Here is a 25,411-nt window from a genome sequence, read left to right as displayed (position 1 = left end):
AAATAAATCGGCCGATTAATCGGTATCGGCTTTTTTTGGTCCTCCAATAATCGGTATCGGCGTTGAAAAATCATAATTGGTCGACCTCTAATACATACTACAGCAGGGTATGACTATGATAGCCATTACACTAGTTATGGGGAAGATATCCCCAGAGGTGGACTGGATATTCTCCAATAATTCAGCCTCTAATTATTAGAAGGGAAATACTGTAACGTTACTATAACTGCTAACGTAAACTCACGTAAAATCGTACATCGCCTTGGTCCGTACAATTGCACTTATTTTAGCGCCCCAAAAACGTAATACTTCCAGATCAACTGTAATGTCAATACCATTGTAAAGCACAATTTCTCCCCTTTCCAACAGAATCAATTACATGACCTAAACGCGGCCCATTTCTGCATAATTCAAGCAGGCAATGAGCCCCGTCGGGTCTTTTTAAAAATGGCGGGTGGGGAAGCGAAACTAATGCGTGATAGTGAGAAGGAGAGATGTTGTGTGGGAAAATTGCTTTTTTTCCACTCGATCTGTCCAACTTATCACCTTATCGCTTCTAAAATGTAAATAAAACACTATAAAGAGTTTATATAATGTGTCATTACATTCCTATTTGAAGGTTTGTGTCGAATTTTAATCGGGTTTTTAGGGCGGTGCTAAAGTGATCTTAGAAGTAAACAGCGGCTTTGAGAATGATGATCGCATGCAATGATGACGCAAAAAATGACTAGGTATCCCCCCTTACCCCCATTTCTTGTTTTTAAACAATGAGAGAAGTGCTACACCTGGTGTAAGACAGAAATAGTTGCTTTATGCCTGCTGTACGTTACGACATGACACGTCACGATGTAATGGAGGGTCCGTTTTTTCAACTTTTCTCCAATAATATAGAACCATTACCATGTCTATCAACGCTTGAGTAGAAACCTAGTTCACACACCCGATTTTGAAGTCAACACAGTCCCATTAGTTTTCTTTGTAGCCTCGTTTGAATGTTGCGGTTGCGCACATTTGTACGGAATGGGGTGAGTTTACGTTACATTGAAAGAGATTGCACTGTACAGCAAAGTGTCAGTGCCACACAGACTTTAATAAAACACATATTATAACTCACAAATACACTGAACTGTTTTGTAAACCGTACACGCCCACTTAGTTTCTAGGCACATTCTTGCAAAAAAAGATAATGAGAAAATAGCTTTCAAAGTCAAACTACATCAAAACTACATGCAAGACTAATTGCAAGTAATGATTTAACTAGCCAGCCAGCAAGAATGTCATTAACGATTCAATGATGTGGTGGCGCGAAATACTCACTGCCAGGAGTTGAATTGTTGCAGTTACGGGTTCGACAAATTTCTCAAAAGATATTGCTACAACAATGCATACATCTTTGATCTAATACCAGGAACGTGAATACTTCCAACGTAAGTGGCTTATTGCATAACCCAATCTGATAGCTATGTAATATATTATTGAATGATAAATGTTGCGATTTTTAGAAGCGTCTCGTTGTAATGTTTTGCTAAACAGTGTACTGAAACGTCCATCCCCAGCGAATCATGAAGTAAGTAATATTAGTTCCCATCTCGTGACGCGAGCTGACTTTTAGTCCAATTGCTTTTCACGACACTGAAAAAGGCTACATGGTCAATCTGACATCTGCAGTGGCCGTGCAAACATGGGCTTTAAAGCATTTACTGTGATTCAGCTTCAGCAGAAGTAAGGCGTCCGCATTAAGTTATGCCCGTTGTCCAGCAGATGCATATGCGTTTTGTTTTTCCGGAAGTCTAACCCACATTTTCAGTACTTGAGGCGAAGGGAGAGATATAACTGGGACCAAAATACTGTCTTCTCCAGCAGGTGGCGTTCTTTCCGCTCCCCAAGCGAGGAGTTTTTGTATGGAGGTCAGTAACCACTTTTCCATCCACAGTTTTTATGCAAGTAATTACGTATTTGGATCTACTTCATTAAATGTTGGACAGTAGTTACATCTAATGGAAACAGGTTATTTTTACTTGAAATTATGACAGATTTACTTAATTTATTATTCAAACACTATTAGAAATGATTGACAAAATGTAGGGCTATTTAAGTATTCATGTTTCTAACAACTTGGGTCAAATGCCTCAAATTAATCAATTACTCCTTTCCAATAAATATCAAGGGTCTTATTATGGTGACATGATGATCAATGCTTGGCTGTCGTTTGACAAATACAAATAATAATATTTTGTCCATAATAATCTCATTATGTAGTAGGCTACCCACACTGTATCTGCAAACTGTTGGCAAGAGCCTACATGCCAAGACCAGAGTGAGCACTATTGCTATATAACCAGTGGCGTGTATTCATGGATGCCAAGGGAAGCCAGGTTTCCCCCCCCAAATATCTTTTTTAATAATTAAAAACATTAAATAATTTATCTTTTGTGATAGGCGGAGACACAGGGGAACCCAAGAGCAGACTCAGACGAGGAAACGGAGATGAATGAACCAAGATGTTTATTGTAACACAGGGAGATATGGAATGCAGATTCAGTGAAGCTTGGATGAGTTGTAGAAAACCAGATGTGGAGACTGAGGTTGGAGTGAGCTGGGTAGAACCGGGTAAACAGGTCCAGAGGGGAATCCAAGGTAGTGGTGGTGAGATGTGGAACGGAAGACAGGAGCCAGAGAGGTAAACTGCAATGAGAGGATAAACAGCGTCAGGCAGGGAAACAGGCACAGCAGAGTAACAGGATCTTGAATACTCATAAATAGCTAGAAGAGTAAACTGACTGAGCAGAGATTACGATCTGGCAGAGTGGAAGTGGCAGGACTGAGTATTTGTAGAGGTCTTGATTATGGAACGAGTTGCAGCTGGTAGGGATCTGCTCTGACTCCAGCACACCTGTCTCCAACCACACAATCACACAGAGAGGGAGAGAGAGCGAGTGTACTGGGGGTGTAGCAGGAGCAGATGTGACATTTCATCTCTCTGTGTTTCATAATTTTCCTTCAATTCGCAAGAGGCTGAACGTATCTCACCGGAGAATGCATCCGAGCGAGCATACAGTGCCCCTCTGTCGCTGTATGTGTATGCCATCTATCTGATGCTGTCTGGTCCAAAAGAGTATGACAATGTTGTCGACCGTAGCATTGAATGCAAGGGAAGCCAGATAGCATTTGGCCTCCCTTGATAAAACATTTTTTATAAAATAATAGCCAATCAGCACTGAGCTAAACTGAGTGAGCTCAACTGTGAATGGTCCTGGCACAACAAAAAAAGGTGTCAAGGGAAGCCAGTTTGGATTTGGTGTCACTCCAATCAAATTGCATCGAGAGCATATATCATTTACAGAAAAAACTTGAATTGTTGCATCTCGTTGTATTGTTGTCCTCCAGTGACTAGCTAGCTAAAATAGGCCCTTTCCTAAATTAGCCATGGACGGAGATAGGGATTTAGACTTGTGGTTTTACTTTATTCTCTGTGCTGGCCAATGATTAGAACTGCGATTCTGATCCAACCATTAATTCGTACATTGTGCCCCTGGCCTGAGAGGATGGAAGTTCAATATGTAGCTAGATGTGGAAGACTAATGTTAACTAGCTAATGTTGCCCATGAAAGGAAGTTAGGCTAGCGAGTAAGCATTTTAGCCAGGTAGCCTAAGATTTTTTTTTTTAAGCGTGAACTGTATGACAGAGTGATAGACCGTTTCGTCAACATGAATGGCGTTGCCGTTTCTCTACAAGTAGGGTGAGTCAACATGTTTATTCTACATGCAGGAACGCGCACACACACTGAAATCAGAAACATGGACAGACATCATATTTAGCTTACATTGATTGGACTAAATTGTTATTGGGATATTTTAGTTGTCACTGTATTAGACTAAGCCCCTGTTGGAGCCTATTTTTCCCTATTCAATAAAAGAGGTAGGCCTACCTGTTTGACAGAAGCAATTATGCTATCCATAGATCTGTCAGTATAGCCAAATCCTCCAATACTGTCACCATGCACTCCTTATATACCTCCGTATCTCAAATCAAATTGTATTAGTCACATGCGCCGACCACAACAACAATTCACCTTACAGTGAATTGCTTAAGACTCTAATCAACAATGCAGTTTAAAAAATATGAATAAGAAATAAAAGGAACAAGTAATTAAAGAGCAGCAGTAAAATAACAATAGCGAGACTATATACAGGGGGTACCGGTACAGAGTCAATGTGTGGGGGCACCGGTTAGTCGAGGTAATTGAGGTAATATGTACATGTAGGTAGTGTTATTAAAGTGACTATGCATAGATAATAAGCTAGGAGTAGCAGCGGCGTAAAAGATGGGGGGCAATGCAAATAGTCTGGGTAGCCATTTGATTAGATGTTCAGGAGTCTTATGGCTTGGGGGTAAAGCTGTTTAGAAGCCTCTTTGACCAAGACTTGGCGCTCCAGTACCGCTTGCCGTGTGGTAACAGAGAGAACAGTTTATGACGACAATTTTTAGGGCCTTCCGCTAACACCGCCTGGTATAGAGGTCCACGATGGGAGGAAGCTTGGCCCCAGTGATGTACTGGGTCGTACGCACTACCCTCTGTAGTGCCTTGCGGTCGGGAGGCCGAGCAGTTGCCATACCAGGCAGTGATGCAACCAGTCATTATGCTCTCGATGGTGCAGCTGTAGAACCTTTTGAGGATCTGAGGACACATGCCAAATCTTTTCAGTCTCCTGAGGGGGAATAGGTTTTGCCGTACCCTCTTCACAACTGTCTTGGTATGCTTGGACCATGGTAGTTTGTTGGTGATGTGGACACCAAGGAACTTGATGCTCTCAACCTGCGCCACTACAGCCCCGTCGATGAGTATGGGGGCGTGCTCGGTCTTCCTTTTCCTGTAGTCAACAATCATCTCCTTTGTCTTGATCACGTTGAGGGAGAGGTTGTTGTCCTGGCACCACACGGCCAGGTCTCTGACCTCCTCCCTATAGGCTGTCTAGTTGTTGTCGGTGATCAGGCCTACCACTGTTTTGTAATCGGCAAACTTAATGATGGTGTTCGAGTCGTGCCTGGCCATGCAGTCATGAGTGAACAGGGAGTACAGGAGGGTACTGAGCACGCACCCGAGAGGCCCCTGTGTTGAGGATTGGTGTGGCGGATGTGTTGTTACCTACCCTTACCACCTGGGGGCGGCCCGTCAGGAAGTCCAGAATCCAGTTGCAGAGGGCTTGGTGTGTTTGGTTAAACGTAGGGCTCAAATTGAGTGAGGGTATGCCATACCCTTCTTTAAAAAAGGGGGAAAAGGATTGTTAACTTTATATTTTGAAATAAATAAAAAGTATCCAGATAATATGAAGCGTTCTATACTTATTTCTGTGATGCCTTATGCTAGAAACAAAGTTTGAAATGGCCACAAAGTAAGTGACTTATGCATTACATTTACATTTAAGTCATTTAGCAGACGCTCTTATCCAGAGCGACTTACAAATTGGTGCATTCACCTTATGATATCCAGTGGAACAACCACTTTACAATAGTGCATCTAACTCTTTTAAGGGGGGGGGGGGGGGGTTAGAAGGATTACTTTATCCTATCCTAGGTATTCCTTAAAGAGGTGGGGTTTCAGGTGTCTCCGGAAGGTGGTGATTGACTCCGCTGACCTGGCGTCGTGAGGGAGTTTGTTCCACCATTGGGGTGCCAGAGCAGCGAACAGTTTTGACTGGGCTGAGCGGGAACTGTACTTCCTCAGAGGTAGGGAGGCGAGCAGGCCAGAGGTGGATGAACGCAGTGCCCTTGTTTGGGTGTAGGGCCTGATCAGAGCCTGAAGGTACGGAGGTGCCGTTCCCCTCACAGCTCCGTAGGCAAGCACCATGGTCTTGTAACGGATGCGAGCTTCAACTGGAAGCCAGTGGAGAGAGCGGAGGAGCGGGGTGACGTGAGAGAACTTGGGAAAGTTGAACACCAGACGGGCTGCGGCGTTCTGGATGAGTTGTAGGGGTTTAATGGCACAGGCAGGGAGCCCAGCCAACAGCGAGTTGCAGTAATCCAGACGGGAGATGACAAGTGCCTGGATTAGGACCTGCGCCGCTTCCTGCGTGAGGCAGGGTCGTACTCTACGAATGTTGTAGAGCATGAACCTACAGGAACGGGTCACCGCCTTGATGTTAGTTGAGAACGACAGGGTGTTGTCCAGGATCACGCCAAGGTTCTTAGCACTCTGGGAGGAGGACACAATGGAGTTGTCAACCGTGATGGCGAGATCATGGAACGGGCAGTCCTTCCCCGGGAGGAAGAGCAGCTCCGTCTTGCCGAGGTTCAGCTTGAGGTGGTGATCAAATCAAATTTTTATTAGTCACATACACATGGTTAGCAGATGTTAATGCGAGTGTAGCGAAATGCTTGTGCTTCTAGTTCCGACAATGCAGTAATAACCAACAGTAATCTAACCTAACAATTCCACACTACTACCTTACACACACACACAAGTGTAAAGGGATAAAGAATATGTACATAAAGATATATGAATGAGTGGTGGTACAGAACGGCATGGCAGATGCAGTAGATGGTATAGAGTACGGTATATACGTATGAGATGAGTACTGTAGGGTATGTAAACATAAAGTGGCATAGTTTAAAGTGGCTAGTGGTACATGTATTGCATAAAGATGGCAAGATGCAGTAGATGATATAGAGTACAGTATATATACATATGAGATGGGTAATGTAGGGTATGTAAACATTGTATTAAGTGGCATTGCTTAAAGTGGCTAGTGGTACATTTTTACATAATTTCCATCAATTCCCATTTTTAAAGTGGCTGGAGTTGAGTCAGTATGTTGGCAGCGGCCGCTAAATGTTAGTGGTGGCTGTTTAACAGTCTGATGGCCTTGAGATAGAAGCTGTTTTTCAGTCTCTCGGTCCCTGCTTTGATGCACCTGTACTGACCTCGCCTTCTGGATGATAGCGGGGTGAACAGGCAGTGGCTTGGGTGGTTGTTGTCCTTGATGATCTTTATGGCCTTCCTGTGACATCGGGTGGTGTAGGTGTCCTGGAGGGCAGGTAGTTTGCCCCTGGTGATGCGTTCTGCAGACCTCACTACCCTCTGGAGAGCCTTACGGTTGTGGGCGGAGCAGTTGCCGTACCAGGCGGTGATACAGCCCGACAGGATGCTCTCGATTGTGCATCTGTAGAAGTTTGTGAGTGCTTTTGGTGACAAGCCGAATTTCTTCAGCCTCCTGAGGTTGAAGAGGCGCTGCTGCGCCTTCTTCACAACGCTGTCTGTGTGGGTGGACCAATTCAGTTTGTCCGTGATGTGTACACCGAGGAACTTAAAACTTTCCACCTTCTCCACTACTGACCCGTCGATGTGGATAGGGGGGTGCTCCCTCTGCTGTTTCCTGAAGTCCACAATCATCTCCTTTGTTTTGTTGACGTTGAGTATGAGGTTATTTTCCTGACACCACACTCCGAGGGCCCTCACCTCCTCCCTGTAGGCCGTCTCGTCGTTGTTGGTGATCAAGCCTACCACTGTAGTGTCATCCGCAAACTTGATGATTGAGTTGGAGGCGTGCATGGCCACGCAGTCGTGGGTGAACAGGGAGTACAGGAGAGGGCTCAGAACGCACCCTTGTGGGGCCCCAGTGTTGAGGATCAGCGGGGTGGAGATGTTGTTACCTACCCTCACCACCTGGGGGCGGCCCGTCAGGAAGTCCAGGACCCAGTTGCACAGGGCGGGGTCGAGACCCAGGGTCTCGAGCTTGATGACGAGTTTGGAGGGTACTATGGTGTTAAATGCTGAGCTGTAATCGATGAACAGCATTCTCACATGGGTATTCCTCTTGTCCAGATGGGTTAGGGCAGTGTGCAGTGTGGTTGCGATTGCGTCGTCTGTGGACCTATTGGGTCGGTAAGCAAATTGGAGTGGGTCTAGGGTGTCCGGTAGGGTGGAGGTGATATGGTCCTTGACTAGTCTCTCAAAGCACTTCATGATGACGGAAGTGAGTGCTACGGGGCGGTAGTCGTTTAGCTCAGTTACCTTAGCTTTCTTGGGAACAGGAACAATGGTGGCCCTCTTGAAGCATGTGGGAACAGCAGACTGGGATAAGGATTGATTGAATATGTCCGTAAACACACCAGCCAGCTGGTCTGCGCATGCTCTGAGGACGCGGCTGGGAATGCCGTCTGGGCCTGCAGCCTTGCGAGGGTTAACACGTTTAAATGTTTTACTCACCTCGGCTGCAGTGAAGGAGAGCCCGCAGGTTTTGGTAGGGGGCCGTGTCAGTGGCACTGTATTGTCCTCAAAGCGGGCAAAAAAGTTGTTTAGCCTGTCTGGGAGCAAGACATCCTGGTCCTCGACGGGGCTGGTTTTCTTTTTGTAATCCGTGATTGACTGTAGACCCTGCCACATACCTCTTGTGTCTGAGCTGTTGAATTTCGACTCGATTTTGTCTCTGTACTGAGACTTAGCCTGTTTGATTGCCTTGCGGAGAGAATAGCTACACTGTTTGTATTCGGTCATGCTTCCGGTCACCTTGCCCTGGTTAAAAGCAGTGGTTCGCGCTTTCAGTTTCACGCGAATGCTGCCGTCAATCCACGGTTTCTGGTTTGGGAATGTTTTTATCGTTGCTGTGGGTACGACATCGTCAATGCACTTCCTAATGAACTCGCTCACCGAATCAGCATATTCGTCAATATTGTTGTTGGACGCGATGCGGAACATATTCCAATCCGCGTGATCGAAGCAGTCTTGAAGCGTGGATTCAGATTGGTCGGACCAGCGTTGAACAGACCTGAGCGCGGGAGCTTGTTGTTTGAGTTTTTGTTTGTAGGCTGGAATCAACAAAATGGAGTCGTGGTCAGCTTTTCCGAAAGGGGGGCGGGGGAGGGCCTTATAAGCGTCGCGGAAATTAGTATAACAATGGTCTAGTGTTTTTCCAGCCCTGGTAGCACAATCGATATGCTGATAGAATTTAGGGAGTTTTGTTTTTAGATTAGCCTTGTTAAAATCCCCAGCTACGATGAATGCAGCCTCAGGGTGTGTGGTTTCCAGTTTACAAAGAGTCAGATAAAGTTCGTTCAGGGCCATCGATGTGTCTGCTTGGGGGGGAATGTATACGGCTGTGATTATGATTGACGAGAATTCCCTTGGTAGATAATGCGGTCGACATTTGATTGTGAGGAGTTCTAGATCAGGTGAACAGAACGACTTGAGTTCTTGTGTGTTGTTATGATGATCACACCACTTCTCGTTAATCATAAGGCATACCCCCCCGCCCCTCTTCTTACCGGAAAGATGTTTGTTTCTGTCGGCGCGATGCATGAAGAAACCAGCTGGCTGCACCGACTCCTTTAGCGTCCCTTGAGTTAGCCATGTTTCCGTGAAGCAGAGCACGTTGCAATCCCTGATGTCTCTCTGGAATGCTACCCGTGCTCGGATTTCATCAACCTTATTGTCAAGAGACTGGACATTGGCGAGTAGTATGCTAGGGAGTGGAGCGCGATGTGCCCGTCTCCGAAGCCTGACCACGAGACCGCCACGTTTTCCCCTTTTTCGGCGTCGCACAGGGTCGCCGGCTGGGATCAGATCCATTGTATTGTGTGGAAGGCAAAACACTGGATCCGTTTCGGGAAAGTCATATTCCTGGTAGGAACGATGATGAGTTGACGTTAATCGTATATTCAGTAGTTCCTCCCGACTGTATGTAATGAAACCTAAGATTACCCGGGGTACCGATGTAAGAAATAACACGTAAAAAAACAAAATACTGCATATTTTCCAAGGAACACGAAGCGAGGCAGCCATCTCTTTTCGGCGCCGGAAGTTATGAGTGATCCGTCATCCACACTGATATGTCTGCCAGACATGCAGAGATGCGATTCACCACCTGGTTATCAGAGGGGGGAAAATGCATATGGGTATACAGTGCCTACAGAAAGTATTCAGACCCCTTGACTTTTTCCACATTTTGTTACGTTGGCCTTATTCTAAAATTGATTAAATAAAAACATTTCCTCAGCAATCTACACACACAATACCCCATAATGACAAAGCGAAACCAGGTTTAGACATTTTAGCAAATGTATTAAAAATAAAACAGAAATGCCTTATTTACATAAGTATTCAGACTCTTTGCTATGAGACTTGAAATTGAGCTCAGGTGCATCCTGTTTCCATTGATCATCCTTGATGTTTCTTCAACTTTATTGGAGTCCACCTGTTGTAAATTCAATTGATTGTACATGATTTGGAAAGGCACACATCTGTCTATATTAGGTCCCAACATTGACAGTGCATGTCAGAGCAAAAACCAAGCTATGAGGTCGAAGGAATTGTCCATAGAGCTCTGAGACAGGATTGTGTCGAGGCAGAGATCTGGGGAAAATGAGCATTCGGAGGGTCTTGGTCAGGGAGGTGACAAAGAACATGATGGTCACTCTGACAGCTCTAGAGTTCCTCTTTGGAGATGGTAGAACCTTCCAGAAAGACAACCATCTCTGCAGCGCTCCACCAATCAGGCCTTTATGGTAGAGTGGACAGACAGAAGCCACTCCTCAGTAAAAGGCACATGACAGTCCGCTTGGAGTTTGCAAAAAAGGCACCTAAAGACTCTCAGAATATGAGAAACAAGATTCTCTGGTCTGATGAAACCAAGATTGAACTCTTTGGCCTGAATGCCAAGCTTCACGTCTGGAGGGAATCCTGGCACCATCCCTACGGTGAAGCATAGTGGTGGCAGCATCATGCTATGGAGATGTTTTTCAGAGGCAGGGACTGGGAGACTAGTCAGGTTTGAGGAAAAGATTAACGTAATGTAAAAGGCGGATACCTAGTCAGTTGTACAAATGAATGCCTTCAACTAAAATGTGTCTTTCGCCTTTAACCCAACGCCTCTGAATCAGAGAGGTGCGGGGGGCTGCCTTAATCGACATCCACGTCTTCGGCGCCCGGGGAACAGTAGCAAAGGACAGTGAGATCCTTAATGAAAACCTGCTCCAAAGCGCTCAGGACCTCAGACTGAGGCGAAGTTTCACCTTCTAACAGGACAATGACCCTAAGCACAACGCAGGAGTGGCTTCGGGACAAGTCTCTGAATGTTCTTGAGTGGCCCAGCCAGAGCCCGGACTTCAACCCGATCGAACATCTCTGGAGAGACCTGAAAATACCTGTGAAACAACGCTCCCAATCCAACCTGACAGAGCTTGAGAGGATATGCAGAGAAGAATGGGAGAAACTCCCCAAATACAGGTGAGCTTGTTGCGTCATACCCAAGAAGACTCGAGGCTGTAATCGCTGCCAAAGGTGCTTCAACAAAGTACTGAGTAAAGGGTCTGAATACTTATGTAAATGTGATATCAGTTTTTTTTTATGTACATTTGCAAACATTTCTAAACCCGATTTTGCTTTGTCATTATGGGGTATTGTGTGTAGATTGAGGGGGGAAAACTATTAATACATTTTAGAATAAGGCTGTAACCTAATGATATGTGGAAAAAGTCAAGGGGTCTGAATACTTTCCGAATGCACTGTATTGATTCTGCTCTATGACATTCTGAAGCTGAGCTGCGACCTTCAATATTCGAGGAGTCAAAAAATGTACTTTGCTATTCTGTCTCTATTAATTGAGCTTTTCATTTTCTGAAAATAGGATGTTTAAACCCAGGGAGTTTTTATAGAAGCACTTATGTTGGGTTAAGCAACGGATGAGTAGCCATGGGTTGAAGCTTACATTTTTCTGCCTCAGTTGAGCCTCTGTATGCGTGGAAAGGTAACTTGGAAGTGCCATACTTAGATTCATACGGATGTCTAATGTTTGATTATTTGCAAACAGAAACATTTTAGTTTCAAACAAGACATTGTGGTTTGACATTGGAGAAATATGGTAAGAATACCTATTTCTCTGTCCATTCTTCCCTGAAACTATCCACCTTTCTTTTGAGACTTTTTCAGGGTGACATTTTCTCTTGGTTGCTAGCTGTCTTTCCACAATCAACGGACAAAGAAATATAAAAAACGAATTTAATAGAGACTTGTGATTTTATCAGTGTAATCATACTGAAAATATTAGGATATGTTATTGACATTGAACTGATTATATAGCGTACTAATCAGATGTGTTAATTGTGTTTAATATGTAGTGTAGGCCAATGAATTGGGCTGCTATTATGTTGTTCTATGTTGACTATTAGGCCACACCTAATGCTTAGACCTGCTGCCCTACACTATTCAGGTTTAGCGGGTGGTACTTTTTCCACCACTATCAAACATGTAACCAAAATGTAACGTGATTGACCACACACTACCGCACGGTAGGTGGCGGCATGCACAAACAAAATGTGCGAACACCATGATACCGAAGAAGAACAGGTAACCAACCGTGAATCTCATACGGTCTCCACGGAAACTTAACTTCTCGTCTGTGCAATGTACCAACATGGAAATGTGTTCTCTAACACATTTAGCCAGAAAACCAAGAGAAATCACCGACATCGACAAGAAGAAGTTTGAAACGGTAAGAACTAACGTTACCTAACGGTACTGTACCCATTCATAGACTACTGTAGGTAACATATATTTTGCGGTTGTCTGATCGAGGCAGAATGGCTCCGTAATTGGCTGGCCCTTGTGTGGGAGTACAGTTCAGGGTACCGACGTTTACCGTATTATTACCATGTCAAGTTCTGTAAAAGCACATCACATAATTTCCGTCTACACTAGTATCATTCGTGTTCAGAGACCAGGGGGTCCGGGATGCCAAGGCAAGCAGAGTTCAGTTCACAGGTGAGCGACACTAACGTTACACGGCTAATCTTTTACATGCTGACAAGACCGCACACGCACGTTAATTTTGTCCACCCACATCAGATGCGATTAGGACATGCAGGTTGAAATATCAAAACAAACTCAGAACCAATTATAACATTTTTGGGACAGGTCGAAAAGCATTAAACATTTATGGCAATTTAGCTAGCTAGCTTGCTTTTGCTATCTCATTTGTCCTGGGAGATAAACATTGGGTTATTTATTTTACCTGAAATGCACAAGGTCCTCTACTCCAACAATTAATTCACAGATGAAACGGTAAACCAAATTTGTTTCTAGTCATCTCTCCTCCTTCCTTCAAGTTTCTTCATCTTTTTATTTTGGGCTTTATATGGCTTTTGGCAACCAACTTTAGGTGCATTATAGCAACCGACTGGAGTGTGGACCTAAGTTAATCTTTCAATCACCCATGTGGGTATATGCTCCTGAAAACCAATGAGGAGATGGCATTTTGGTATATGCTGCTGAAAACCAATGAGGAGATGGGAGAGGCCAGACTTGCAGCGCGTTGAGTCACTAATATAACCCATTTCTATTTTAGCTCCTGGCCATGCAGATGCTCTGCGAGCAGTGTCGGTGCAATGATTGAATAACATGTACATTTACATCCGGTCTGGTCAACATATTACACCGCCCACGTCGCGTACAAAATACATTTACACATACATGTTATTCAATCATTGCACCCACACTGCTTGCGCGCGTCTTCTAGGCAGGTGCTAAAACAACTTGTTTCCAGTGACTCTTCACACTCTGCAAGTCCCGCCTCTCCCATCTCCTCATTGGTTTTTAGGAGCATATACTCATGTGGGTTATTAACAATAGGGCACGAGGGGGTGTGGTATATGGCCAATTTACCACGGCTAAGGGATGTTCTTATGCACGATGCAACGCATAGTGCCTGGATACAGCCCTTAGGCGTGGTATATTGGCCATATACCACAAACCCCCGAGGTGGCTTATTGCTGTTATAAACTGGTTACCAAAGTAATTAGAGCAGTAAAAATAAATGTTTTGTCATACCCGTGATATACGGTCTGATATACTACGGCTGTCAGCCAATCAGCATTCAGTGCTCGAACCACCCAGTTTATAATGAAAGATGAACTGAGGTCCACACTCCAGTCCAGTTGGTGGTGGTAAAGCACCTTAAAGTTGGTTGCCAATGGCCAAATAAAGTCCAAAGAAAAAGAGGCCCCTGGTGGAGGAGAGATTACTAGAAACAAACTTGAGCTATGTTCGAATGCTCATACTAACTGTACTATTTGTGACATGAATTGAGTATATAGTATGCTTATTGGTCAAAGTATGGATATAGTTAGTATGCCAAAAGTTCCTGGATGTCATACTAAATTCGCCAAAATACAAAGTATACATGCAGTGGACACTATGTCCGTGCTTTTAGGGCCCATAATGCAATTCTTCAGAAAATGGGCGTGGCTTCACGTTTTCAGATTGGAGGAAAATATGCAAAATGAGAGTGGATACAAATTCATTGCTTTAACTAATTATGACATGTTAAAATGTTGAGCAATGTAATAAAGTAATGACTTTTCAAATAAGTTACGTTACACGTTATGTTGGCTGACAATTTATTAGCTACGCTATCATAACGAACCGCATAGCATTACAGCAGTATGTACTGGTATGTTAGCTCGTTACCTAGCGTTAGTTGGCTACTAATATATATCGAACTTGTCAGGCAGTATTGTTAACTATCTGCTATCTAACTAACTACCCAATGTTTATTGTCTTTATTATTCACATCATTCTTAGCTAAGTGGTATAGTCGTTGTGCGTTTCAATGGACATTGTTCATTCTGGCTATCTACTCCGATTTCAGAGCACTCTCGTGCAGAATAACTGATGAATTTACAAACGCTCATCACCTGTTGAATATGGCCGGTGTCAGTAAAGGTCGGCAAAAAAAAGCTTAATTAAATTGTTGCCAGCAGCACAGTTACAGTCACCAATGCTCTGGATAACATGAAAACAGCCTAACCATCTCTACTAGGGCGAGTAAAATGGTCAGAGTGAAGTGTTCTTTCATTTGTGTTTGGAAGTAGCTAGCCAACGTTAGCCAGTTAGCTTGGGTGCTTGACTGGCGTTAAACGCTCGGATCGACCCTACTCCTCTGTCAGAGCGTCCAGTGTGCTCTTTGAACGCTACGAGAGCCAAATGCTAATCGGCCAACATATGTGCCCGACCTGACTCCAGTCTTATAGACTGTTCTCTCTGCTACCGCACGGCAAGCGGTACCGGAGCGTCAAGTCTATGTCCAAAAGGCTCCTTAACAGCTTCTACCCCCAAGCCATAAGACTGCTGAACAGTTAATGACCTCACTAATGCTCTTGTGGCTTAAAAAATAAATAAATAAATAGAACCAAGTCCCTGCAGCAATTTTCCAACATCAATGTTATATATTAATGCCCATGAATGTGGAATGAGATGTTCGACGAGCAGGTGTCCACATACTTTTGATCATGCAGTGTATATTCGCCTGTATTTACCCCCCCATAATGAAACGCTAATTAGGTGCTAATGTGGCTATCATAAAGTACTACAAATGCCATGATGATCCGAAAGCGAGTCAAAGGTAAGATTATCTTGATTAACTATCTAATGTTAAATAAATGTAGCAACTAATAAATTGGCAACATTTCTATAAAATTGAAAATTCTTTGAACTGTCTTGTGCAAGTTTTAAATTGACACAATACCTGTTAGAAAAGGTATCAGCTAGAGTTGATGTGCAGGAGCTTGCAGGGATTTGTAGTTTTGCATGATGTCTACTTTGATGCTAATTAGCATTTACAAAACTGAGCGTTAAATAGAGTCTAATATATTGATAAGTCACCTTGTCTGAGAGAGATTTACATGTTTATCAAAACGTCATGCCAGGGTAAGCCTACACGAAACACAGCCCTTATTTTATGTGTTTTTAAAATCCCCTATGGGGAAAAATGAATGATGGGAAAACAATTGGAACCATTTCCCTGCATGACTGCTAGGTTTTATGGGTACTATGACACATTCAATGTGGTGTGGTGCTCTATAGAGCTCGCCAGCTTGTACTGCTAAAACCCGGAAATAATTTACCCCTGGTTCGTTCGGCCCAGTCACGTTTATACACATCATTGGTTCAGCCATCCCTATGGGGAAAAATATAGGGTTTTGGAATAAATGCCGAAAATAAGGTCTGAGGTTAACACAGGTTTAGGAGATCTTATACAGTGCCTCCAGAAAGTATTCAGACCCCTTGACTTTTTCCACATTTTGTTACGTTAGTCTTATTCTAAAATTGATTAAATCGTTTTTTCCCCGTCATCAATCTACACACACTACCCCATAATGACAACGGAAATATCACATCTACATAAGTATTCAGACCATTTACTAAGTACTTTGTTGAAGCACCTTTGGCAGTGATTACAGCCTCGAGTCCTTTTGGGTATGACGTTAGCTTGGCACACCCGTATTTGGGGAGTTTATCCCGTTCTTCTCTGCAGATCTTCTCAAGCTCTGTCAGGTTGGATGGGGAGTGTCGCTGCACAGCTATTTTTAGATCTCTCCGGAGATGTTAGATCGAGTTCAAGTCTGGGCTCTGGCTGGGCCTCTCAAGGACATTCGGAGACTTGTCCCGAAGCCACTCCTGCGTTGTCTTTGCTGTGTGCTTAGGGTCGTTGTCCTGTTGAAAGGTGAACCGTCGCCCTAGTCTGAGGTTCTGAGTACTCTGGAGCACATTTTCATCAAAGATCTCTCTGTACTTTGCTCTGTACATCTTTCCCTCAATCCTGAATCGTCTCCTAGGGCCTGCTGCTGAAAAACATACCCACAGCATGATGCTGCCACCACCATTGGGATGTTGCCAGGTTTCCTCCAGACGTGACGCTTGGCATCCAGGCCAAAGTGTTAAATCTTGGTTTCATCAGACCAGAGAATCTTGTTTCTCATGGTCAGAGTCCTTTAGGTGCCTTTTGGCAAACTCCAAGCAGACTGTCGTGCCTTTTACTGAGGAGTGGGTTCTGTCTGGATAACTACTGTTCAGTCGTGTGGTCAGGTGCCACAAAGAGGGACATGGGAAAATTGCAGTTGGCTCAGAACAGAGCAGCACAGCTGGCCCTTAAAAGGATAGGGTGAGCTAACATTAATGACATGCATGTCAATCTCTCATGGCTCAAAGTGGAAGATATTGACTTCCTCATTACTTGTTTTTGTAAGAGGTGTTGACAAGCTGAAGGTACCGAGCTGTCTGTTTAAAATACTAGCACATAGCTTGGACACCCATGCATGCCACCAGAGGTCTCTGGTGTAGCCATGTAGCCATGACTACATGGAACTCTATTCCACATCAAGTAACTGATGCTAGCAGTAGAATCAGATTCAAAAAGCAAGTAAAAATACACCTTATGGAACAGCGGGGACTGTGAAGTAACACAAACATAGGCACAGACACATGCATACACACACGATAACATACGCACTATACACACGCGTACACGTGGATTAAAAAAAAAGAATAATAATAATTGTATAACTGCCTTAATTTTGTCGGACCCAGCTAATTGGGATCCATAGTAAATACAATACAAAAAATAATGAAATGGCATAAATTCACTAGCTATCTAACCAACATGAAGTGCTCATTGTGCAATTGTAGTTGTTTTCAATAAACATTGAAGATGAAATATAGTTGACATGTTATCAACAATATAAGCCAACCCTGTCTGTTTTGCCCCATAGTTCTGACCGAGATTTGTTAAGAGCCCCAACCGTTGCTTTAAGCGTTAAAGGAAAAATCCATCCAAAATTCCTATGATGTAATTTCTGATTTTACAGTGTTAAATAACATTAATATGTGAACTATATATTTTTTAAATTACACATTTCTCAAGGTAGGAATATGGCAAAAATATGATCAATGACTCATTCGAGAGAAGACAACCTCCCGCGTTATGACATCGGCCACTATTGAAATCTGACATGTATGATAGATGTTTTCACGATCTAAAAGTCGTATTCCTATTAACTTCCAGCCTGCTTGAACAGCAATAGCTCAGATAACCATGAAATGACCCCGGTAATTGATAGAACATCGCTCAGAGTCTCCCGAGTTGCGCAGCGGTCTAAGGCACTGCATCGCAGTGCTAGAGGCATCACTACAGACCCGGGTTCGATCCAAGGCTATGTCGCAGCCGGCTGCGACAGGGAGATCCATGAGGCGTTGTACAATTGGCCCAGCGTTGTCCAGGTTAGGGGAGGGTTTGGCCGGCCGGGATGTCCTTGTCCCATCGCGCTCTAGCGGCTCCTTGTGGTGGGCCGGGCGCATGCACACTGACTTTGGTCGCCAGTTGTACAGTGTTTCCTCAGACACATTGGTGTGGCTGGCTTCCGGGTTAAGCGAGCAGTGTGTCAAGAAGCAGTGGGGCTTGGCAGGGTCGTGTTTTGGAGGACGCATGGCTCTCGACCTTCGCCTCTCCGGAGTCCAAACGAGAGTTGCAGTGATGGGACAAGACTGTAACTACCAATTGGATATCTCGAAATTGGGGATAAAAGGGGTAAAAAGTACCAAAATAAAAGAACCGCCAAGAGATGCACAAAAACAATATAACATTCAAAATGGGTGAAACATTCCTTTAACACGCATTGCTTGCGGTACGGTTTTGGAAACATAAGGAACGTGTCTTTCATATCAGTGTGAAATAATGATCAAGTTTAATGACTACACATCTTTATAGGCTTAGGGTTCCCGCAAAGCTATATGTTACAGCGCTTGTTTACGGAAAACAGACAGAAGACCGCTAATTAGCACAGGTAGTCCACTATCTGCATCGCCGAACTCGTGTGTAAACGGAAGAGGTCGGACGGACGCAACAAAACTTGTCACTGAAACGTACTGTCAGTTGCAACCATGTTCCATCTAAGCTGCGCAGCTCCCCGAGACTGCCGCGCAGAAGAAATATCAGCCCATGCAGAGAAGCACGAGATTGAACTACACTCGACTTTCTAGTTTTCCCCTTTAGTTAACACTCAATGTTTCCTTCAACTGTGGAAATTGCCAATATTAGCCACTTTCAATGCAACATACCGAAACCAAAACAAACTATGCAAGAGATTTTCTTGTAGGCGGAACACACCGGAGTAGGATTCTATTACATTGACATGCACGACTCAGCCCATACTCTACCAACCGGTGTGGCATAACCAATCAGAGCTGCAGTATCCCTATATGCAAATAGACCATTGCAATATATGGATGTGTGCCATTCAGTTTGAACTGGACTGTGTTTACAGCATGAGTGGTTGCGAGCATATGTGCTTGTTTTGAGATAAAAGCGAGAGCTGCATGTAGCCAAATGTGCACATTTGTTCATATTCATTGCTAGTAGAGGGAACATTGGCTGCAACTGTGTTTCAAACCGGTTAAAACAGTGTACAGTAAGTGTGTATTTTTTTGCATTTGTGAAATAATTTTGATTTGATATGAAGGTAGAGGGATTTATGTTTCTAGAACCGTACCGCAGTTGAGAATCGAATCCCGTTTAGATGGAGTATTTGGCTGTTTTGGCTTCCATAGCCATTTCGTCTTTAAACAGAACATGTATGGTCCTTGGACTATAACGAGCAATGTTAGGCTCCTTTAGTCCATTATTACTATAACCTACTGCCGCCACCCTTGCAGAAAGATATTGTAGTTTTGAAACGGCAGTAAAAGTGCGGTAATTGCTATCGACTATGGTATTTTGGACGCAGTAATTGCAGAATTAATCATCATTACATGTAACTGCACTTATACTTTAAAATTACTGCAGTAAAAAAAATATTTTGGACGCAATATTTACAGCATACTGCATTTGTACTGCACTCTGACTGCAGTCTTTTTTCGTAAGGGCAGACTTTGGATTACACCCAATGATGGGTATATACCAATGATCTGTATACACTGAGTGTACAAAACATTTGGATCACCTGTTCTTTCCATGACATAAACTGACCAGGTGAAAGCTATGATCCTTTATTGATGTCACCTGTTAAATCCACTTCAGTCAGTGTAAATGAAGGGAAGGAGACCAGTTAAAACAGGATTTTTAAGCCTTGAGACGTGTGTGTGTGTGTGTGTGTGTGTGTGTGTGTGTGTGTGTGTGTGTGTGTGTGTGTGTGTGTGTGTGTGTGTGTGTGTGTGTGTGTGTGTGTGTGTGTGTGTGTGTGTGTGTGTGTGTGTGTGTGTGTGTGTGTGTGTGTGTGTGTGTGTGTGTGTGTGTGTGTGTGTGCCAGCCAGCCAGCCAGCCATTCAGAGGGTGAATGGGCAATTTTTTAAATTTGTCTTTTGAATGGGGTATGGTAGTAGGTGCCAGGCGCACCGGTTTGAGTGTCAAGAACTGCAATGCTGCTTGGTTTTTTACGCTCAACAGTTTCCCGTGTGTATCAAGATTTGTCAACCACCCAAGGACATCCAGCCAACTTGACAGAACTGTGGGAAGCATTGGAGTCAACATGGGCCATTATCCCAGTGGAACGCTTTCGACTCCTTGTAGTCCATGCCCCGGCAAATTACGGCTGTTCTGAGTGCAAAAGGGCGTGCAACTCAATATTAGGAAGGTGTTTCTAATGTTTTGTACACTCAGTGTATATAAATCATTGGTATATATATATATATATATATATATATTATATAATCATTGATTACACCCCATCCCCCTCTCTCTCACCCCTACAAGGTAGACTTTTTTGTAACATGACAATGTATTTCCTCCAAAGGTTTATGAGCTGTGTGACACGGACAAGAAAGGCTACCTGAACAGAGAAGACTTAAAAATGGCGGTGGTCATGCTGTTTGGATATAAACCATCAAAGGTAGTAGAAACTAGATGATATCATAGACTTTGCATCATTGTATCTGTTCCGTTATGGCATCTGAGAGCATGGGCAGCGCCATTAAGGCCATCTCCATTTGGAAGTAGTTGATTTTCTTATCCTACCACTTCTATGAGCTGGCAAACAAACTGAAAGGGTGCACGTTTTGTTCACAAAAAAAATGGCACCACCATCTAACCCTAGATATACACCACTATCCCCAACAAACTCCCCACTTCTACCACCTACTTTGGCCCCTTCTCTCAAACCCCTAGTAGTTTCTCTGCACTAAAATCTCTGACACACAAACACTTCTCTGCTGCTGCTACTACCAGACCAATCTTCTGGGATTTCCTTTCCATCTGTGCGGTACAATTAATGACTATAGCAATAAACTCCAAGAAGCGAACCTTACTAAAGCACAAATTGTTCTGTTCACTCTGTACTGGCCTACTACTCACAGGGATCCTCTCAGGTTCCCTCACCCTTTGCCCACCATCCTCTACTTTCCTTACTGTTTCAGCATATGACACTTTCTGCACTGCTCTCACCCTGGCAACCTCAACCTGTCTCACTCGCACAGGACATTTCTGATCCCTAGCAACATGGTCACCCCCACAATTGAAACACAATTCACCCCCACAATTAATACACACTTCTACCACCGAAACTACACATTCCTTTGTCCCATGCCCTCCTGCACACTTCTCAAACATCAACATCTTTCTACTACATACTGGTGCAACATGACCATAAGCTTGGCACCTGAAACACTGTAGTGGGTTTGGAAACAAAAGCTCTTACCGGATACCTGACACATCCTAGTATGACTTTATCAGGTAAAGGATAGACAGTCTCTTCAGTCTCGCGCGAGTTAACAATACCCAGCTTTTCCCTCCACCCAGAAAAATACCACAAATGGGTCGGCCAAAAGACATAAATCCACTTTCTCCACAAATATATTACTCCCACTGCCTCAAACATCTCTGGCATTGTCCTGATCATTGTGGTGAAGCTTGGAAGTCTTCACCCAACCTGTCGCTGCAGGTACTACCTCGCTTTCGTCGGGTTTGATTTCTGAGTTCTCACTAACCGCCTCCATCTCAGGGTTTTCAGGAGAGGAGCTTGTAACCAGCACTCCTGTTGTTGATTCGTAAGTGAAATTACTAGGCTTGTATTCGGTAGACGTTGGTTTGTACCGTTCGTTCTTAGCTCCATTCTTTCTCCCTCGCTTAATCCTTCCCACATCCTGTATTGTTTTTGAATGAGCTTCAAGCTTATGTAATCAAACTCATGAAAATGCAGTCATATAAGAGAGAGATACAATTAGATTTGTTCATATCCGATGGCTTCTATCAACATATTTGATGCTCAAGGAGTAAGACACATCACTGAAAGTTAGAATATTATCAATTGAACTCCCGTGTGGCAACCCAATGTGTATGGGCTACCCTTTTCGCATGGGGCCCTTTGTTAGCAAGGTCCCGTGGCCCCCATAGTGACAAATGACGTTGTTTTGATAGCTACAGTATGTTGCTCTACTTGGCTATGTGGTTTTATTTTGTAAAGACTTGAACCAACTTGTTAATACATTCTCATTTTAGATAGCAAGTCAGCCAGTTTAAATAAGATATAAACAACATAAGTATGTGGCTAGCTAGAAAAACATGGTAGGTAGTATGTAGTGTGTTAATAACAAAGACTGCGCTACCATAATACAATGCGCCACCCAGACAGTGGTTGTTGATAGTGTGCCGTTACATGGCTACACACTGTTCTATTGCTAGCTGATGTATCTAGTTATTAAAAGTAGTTAAACTTATGCCCCGGGTTGTCATTGATCAATCTAGCTAATCAGTTAACTAGCTAACGTTAGCCATCATCAAGCAGGTGCACAAGATAAGATCATGCCACTGTAGGTACGTAGGGTAGCGACGCATCAAAACAACATCATTCTTCACTATGGGTGTGACAGAACCTTGCTAACAAAGGTCCCTGTGCGAAAACGGTAGCCAGTGCTCATTGGGTTGCCACAGCTGCAGCATTGATAGCGTGCCTGCTCGAGGACTTACAGAACGGTAAGAACCCGTTAGTTAGGTGTGTGTTAGATTTTTTTACTTAATATTGCCAGCCAGTACTTTTTGAAGAAAATAAATATAAATACTTTTTTTGTAGACCGTTAAAGGTATCGAAAGTGAGACAGCTGGTGGGAGTAGTAGTTCTAATGAAACAGTGGTACTGTAACTTTTTGGCTTCGTGCTTCTTCTTGGCCATCAAATACGTTGAAAATCGGCATATGGTAAGTTAATTAACACAGAAACACGTATACATTTTTATATATATCTTATATGACTGTTTTCATGAAGTTGACGATGAAAATGTTAAGCCAATTCATAGCCTACAAAACGAGACAACCGGAAGTACCACTTTCATACCGTATAGACCCCATGTACAGTTGTGCTAGCTCTGGTCCATCGCACGAAGACAACGAGTTTCCTCGTGTCACGCAATGGACCAGAGCTACAGTTGTGCGGTTGTATCCAGCCTCGTTTAAGTTGAATTTTAGGAGCAGTGAAGTAATGCTCATTTCATTCCACAAGATGGCGCCGTTGTACTTAGTTTTATCTAAAAAGTATTCTCTAACCTTTCTTTGTGACCTAGCTAATTTGCATGATAATCACCTCACAAAAACTACACTGATAAATATCAAATGGGATATCTTAATAATTTTTCTATCACTTAAATTCAAATAGATGACATTTCCTCAGTCATCTATCAGGTCAGTCTTTAATTTCCTTGTGCTTGTATGTTGCAGTCTGAAACCAACATGTTAATGGATCAAGCCCAGGCAAAAGATTCACCAGGTAAGTCTGACCGTACCAGGAACCGTTCTCAGTTCTCCAACAAGCACAATGCTGTTGTGACAGAATGAGTACATATTACTGTGTGTCTGTCTGTCTGTCTGTCAGTGTGTGTGTCATACGAGCACTCAGAAATGAGAAAATATGTACACCATCCGCACTTTTAGCTCATACTGTATATCCTTGATGTGTCGATTTATGTAAATATGATAGTGACTCAATCTTCCCACATCCAGTCGTGCTAAACGGAAGCACTCCAATATATATATATGTGTGTGTGTGTGTTAATGAACAAGTGGAAGATATAGCCACAGGACATAGCCTCTGAACAGCCATCACACACCGTATTTAATTTGAGAACAGCCATCGCAGACCGTATTTAATTTGAGACGAGTGGCTCAACCTCACTCACTCACACACAGACATACACGAGTGCCTGCCTGCAGCTATCCTCTGACAGACTCAATGGCTTTTTTAGATTAATTTATAGCGTGCCCGCAGTTTAGACGTCATTACAGTTTCATACGCTGTTCATCACAGTACCACTTATGGCCACGACAGGCAGCCCTCCAACTGAGACGCAAAGTAGGGGGACCCATGCTGATGTGTAAGCACACACACACACACACACACACACAGCATAACATCCACCTTGCAGCATTTAGCCGCTATCTCCATTTAAAATGGGATGGTGGAAGACAAAACCAAACAAAGCAACCTATTCAGTGTATCATTCCAATCCATCCTGGTGAAATGGAAAGAAACGAGATAAAACAAGAGGGAACGCTTGATTTAGATTGGGTGTAATCGTTTTACACATTTCCAGTAATTAAAAGAATGCCTCACAAAAGGCTTGCGGTGCAATTGTTATTGTGACGACATGCGGCCAACGCTTTAACTGGGGGCTTCTTGACATGCAGATGGGAGGGGGATAGAGAGAGTGGAGATGGGAAGGTGGCTGACTAGACAGATACGGGGCTATTGAAGGAAGATGTTAAACGGTTAAAGATTAGGAAGTCATTTCTCTTTTGTTTTTAAAGCCAGGAGCAAAATTTTAATCTGTACATTGCCCAGTAAGAGAGAGAAAACGAGGGAAGGGATTGAGGGTAAGGGGGGTGACGGGAAAGAGGGAGGGAAGAGAGAAAGAATTTAGATCGTGGCATGGTTGATGCAATTAAATATTTCACAATCCGTTAAATTTGTCTGGGAGAGAGAGTGGGAAAAGAGCGGAATAGAGCGAGAGCAATGAATTAAACAACTCCTCTGGATATGGTATGATTAGTAAATTGGTGGTGATGGTGGGAAGAGACAGAGTGGGTGGCTAACTAGAGGGAGAGATTGAGAATGTGTGTGGCTGGCTAAGAGTGAATGGGGCCAGGCAGTGTGGGTGTGGGCTTGGCTAGACTGTCTCTCTGTGGCTCATTTAAAGCACAGCCCCTCAATAGGGGTTAAACAGAGGCCTTTGGCAAAAAACTAACTACCATACTGTCTTCTACCATTGTCTTATGTCAGATAGCGAGTCGATTCCGCCTGCCCTGATCTCAGGTTGCGTGCTCGTGTGCACATAGTGCCTTCAATTTTTGCCATTTGATATTTTCTTTGTGGCGTTGCTAAAGTAAGGAACCTATCAACTCTAGGCTACTAGCACTATGCTATGGCAAACTGGCTGGCTAGCTAGTAACACTAGCTAACTGGATAAACAGCAGTTAGCTTTAGAATGTTAACGTTAGCTCTGTTTAAATCGCAATTTTCAGATTACAGCTGACAAGCTATATCTATTGACTTAGCTAGCTGAGAAACAGTTTAGCTAAAGGTTTATGAGCTGCCAACGAAATCTTAACTGTTTTTGATTTGTTTTTATGGTAAACTTACATTTTATATGTTTACCATTACTAACTGT

General features: G+C 43.5%; 2 protein-coding genes and 1 long non-coding RNA gene across 9 annotated transcripts in view; 1 reads left to right on the top strand and 2 right to left on the bottom strand.

Annotated features, from left to right (window-relative positions):
• Positions 1-1,539, bottom strand: part of tdp1 (tyrosyl-DNA phosphodiesterase 1) — a 76,615-nt gene extending 75,076 nt beyond the window's left edge. Inside the window, exon 1 of the mRNA XM_071365163.1 lies at positions 1,318-1,539. The gene's annotated coding sequence lies outside the window, so the exon portion shown is untranslated. The remainder of the gene's footprint in view (positions 1-1,317) is intronic.
• A 125-nt stretch (positions 1,540-1,664) lies between these two features.
• The window catches only part of efcab11 (EF-hand calcium binding domain 11), a 90,635-nt gene continuing 66,888 nt past the window's right edge, over positions 1,665-25,411 (top strand). For 2 of the 7 annotated variants that reach the window (XM_071365171.1, XM_071365166.1), the window contains exons 1-3: positions 12,271-12,486; positions 20,555-20,650; positions 23,466-23,514. In XM_071365171.1, the coding sequence (XP_071221272.1) occupies positions 12,409-12,486; positions 20,555-20,650; positions 23,466-23,514 (223 nt within the window). In that variant the 5' untranslated portion in view covers positions 12,271-12,408. Of the gene's footprint in view, positions 1,908-12,268; positions 12,487-20,554; positions 20,651-22,608; positions 22,729-22,758; positions 22,950-23,465; positions 23,515-25,411 lie in introns of those variants that run through there. The other 5 variants (XM_071365167.1, XM_071365165.1, XM_071365169.1 and 2 more) reach the window with 5 other exon arrangements.
• LOC139553164 (uncharacterized) overlaps positions 2,489-25,411 on the bottom strand; it is a 65,126-nt gene continuing 42,203 nt past the window's right edge. The window contains exon 4 of the long non-coding RNA XR_011670609.1: positions 2,489-2,685. This is a non-coding gene — a long non-coding RNA (uncharacterized lncRNA). The remainder of the gene's footprint in view (positions 2,686-25,411) is intronic.

Source organism: Salvelinus alpinus, chromosome 25 (genome assembly GCF_045679555.1).
Source record: "Salvelinus alpinus chromosome 25, SLU_Salpinus.1, whole genome shotgun sequence".
NCBI classification, from domain to species: Eukaryota; Metazoa; Chordata; class Actinopteri; order Salmoniformes; family Salmonidae; genus Salvelinus; species Salvelinus alpinus.
Note: the sequence above shows the minus strand (reverse complement) of the source record. Positions and strands in the feature narration are given on the sequence as shown.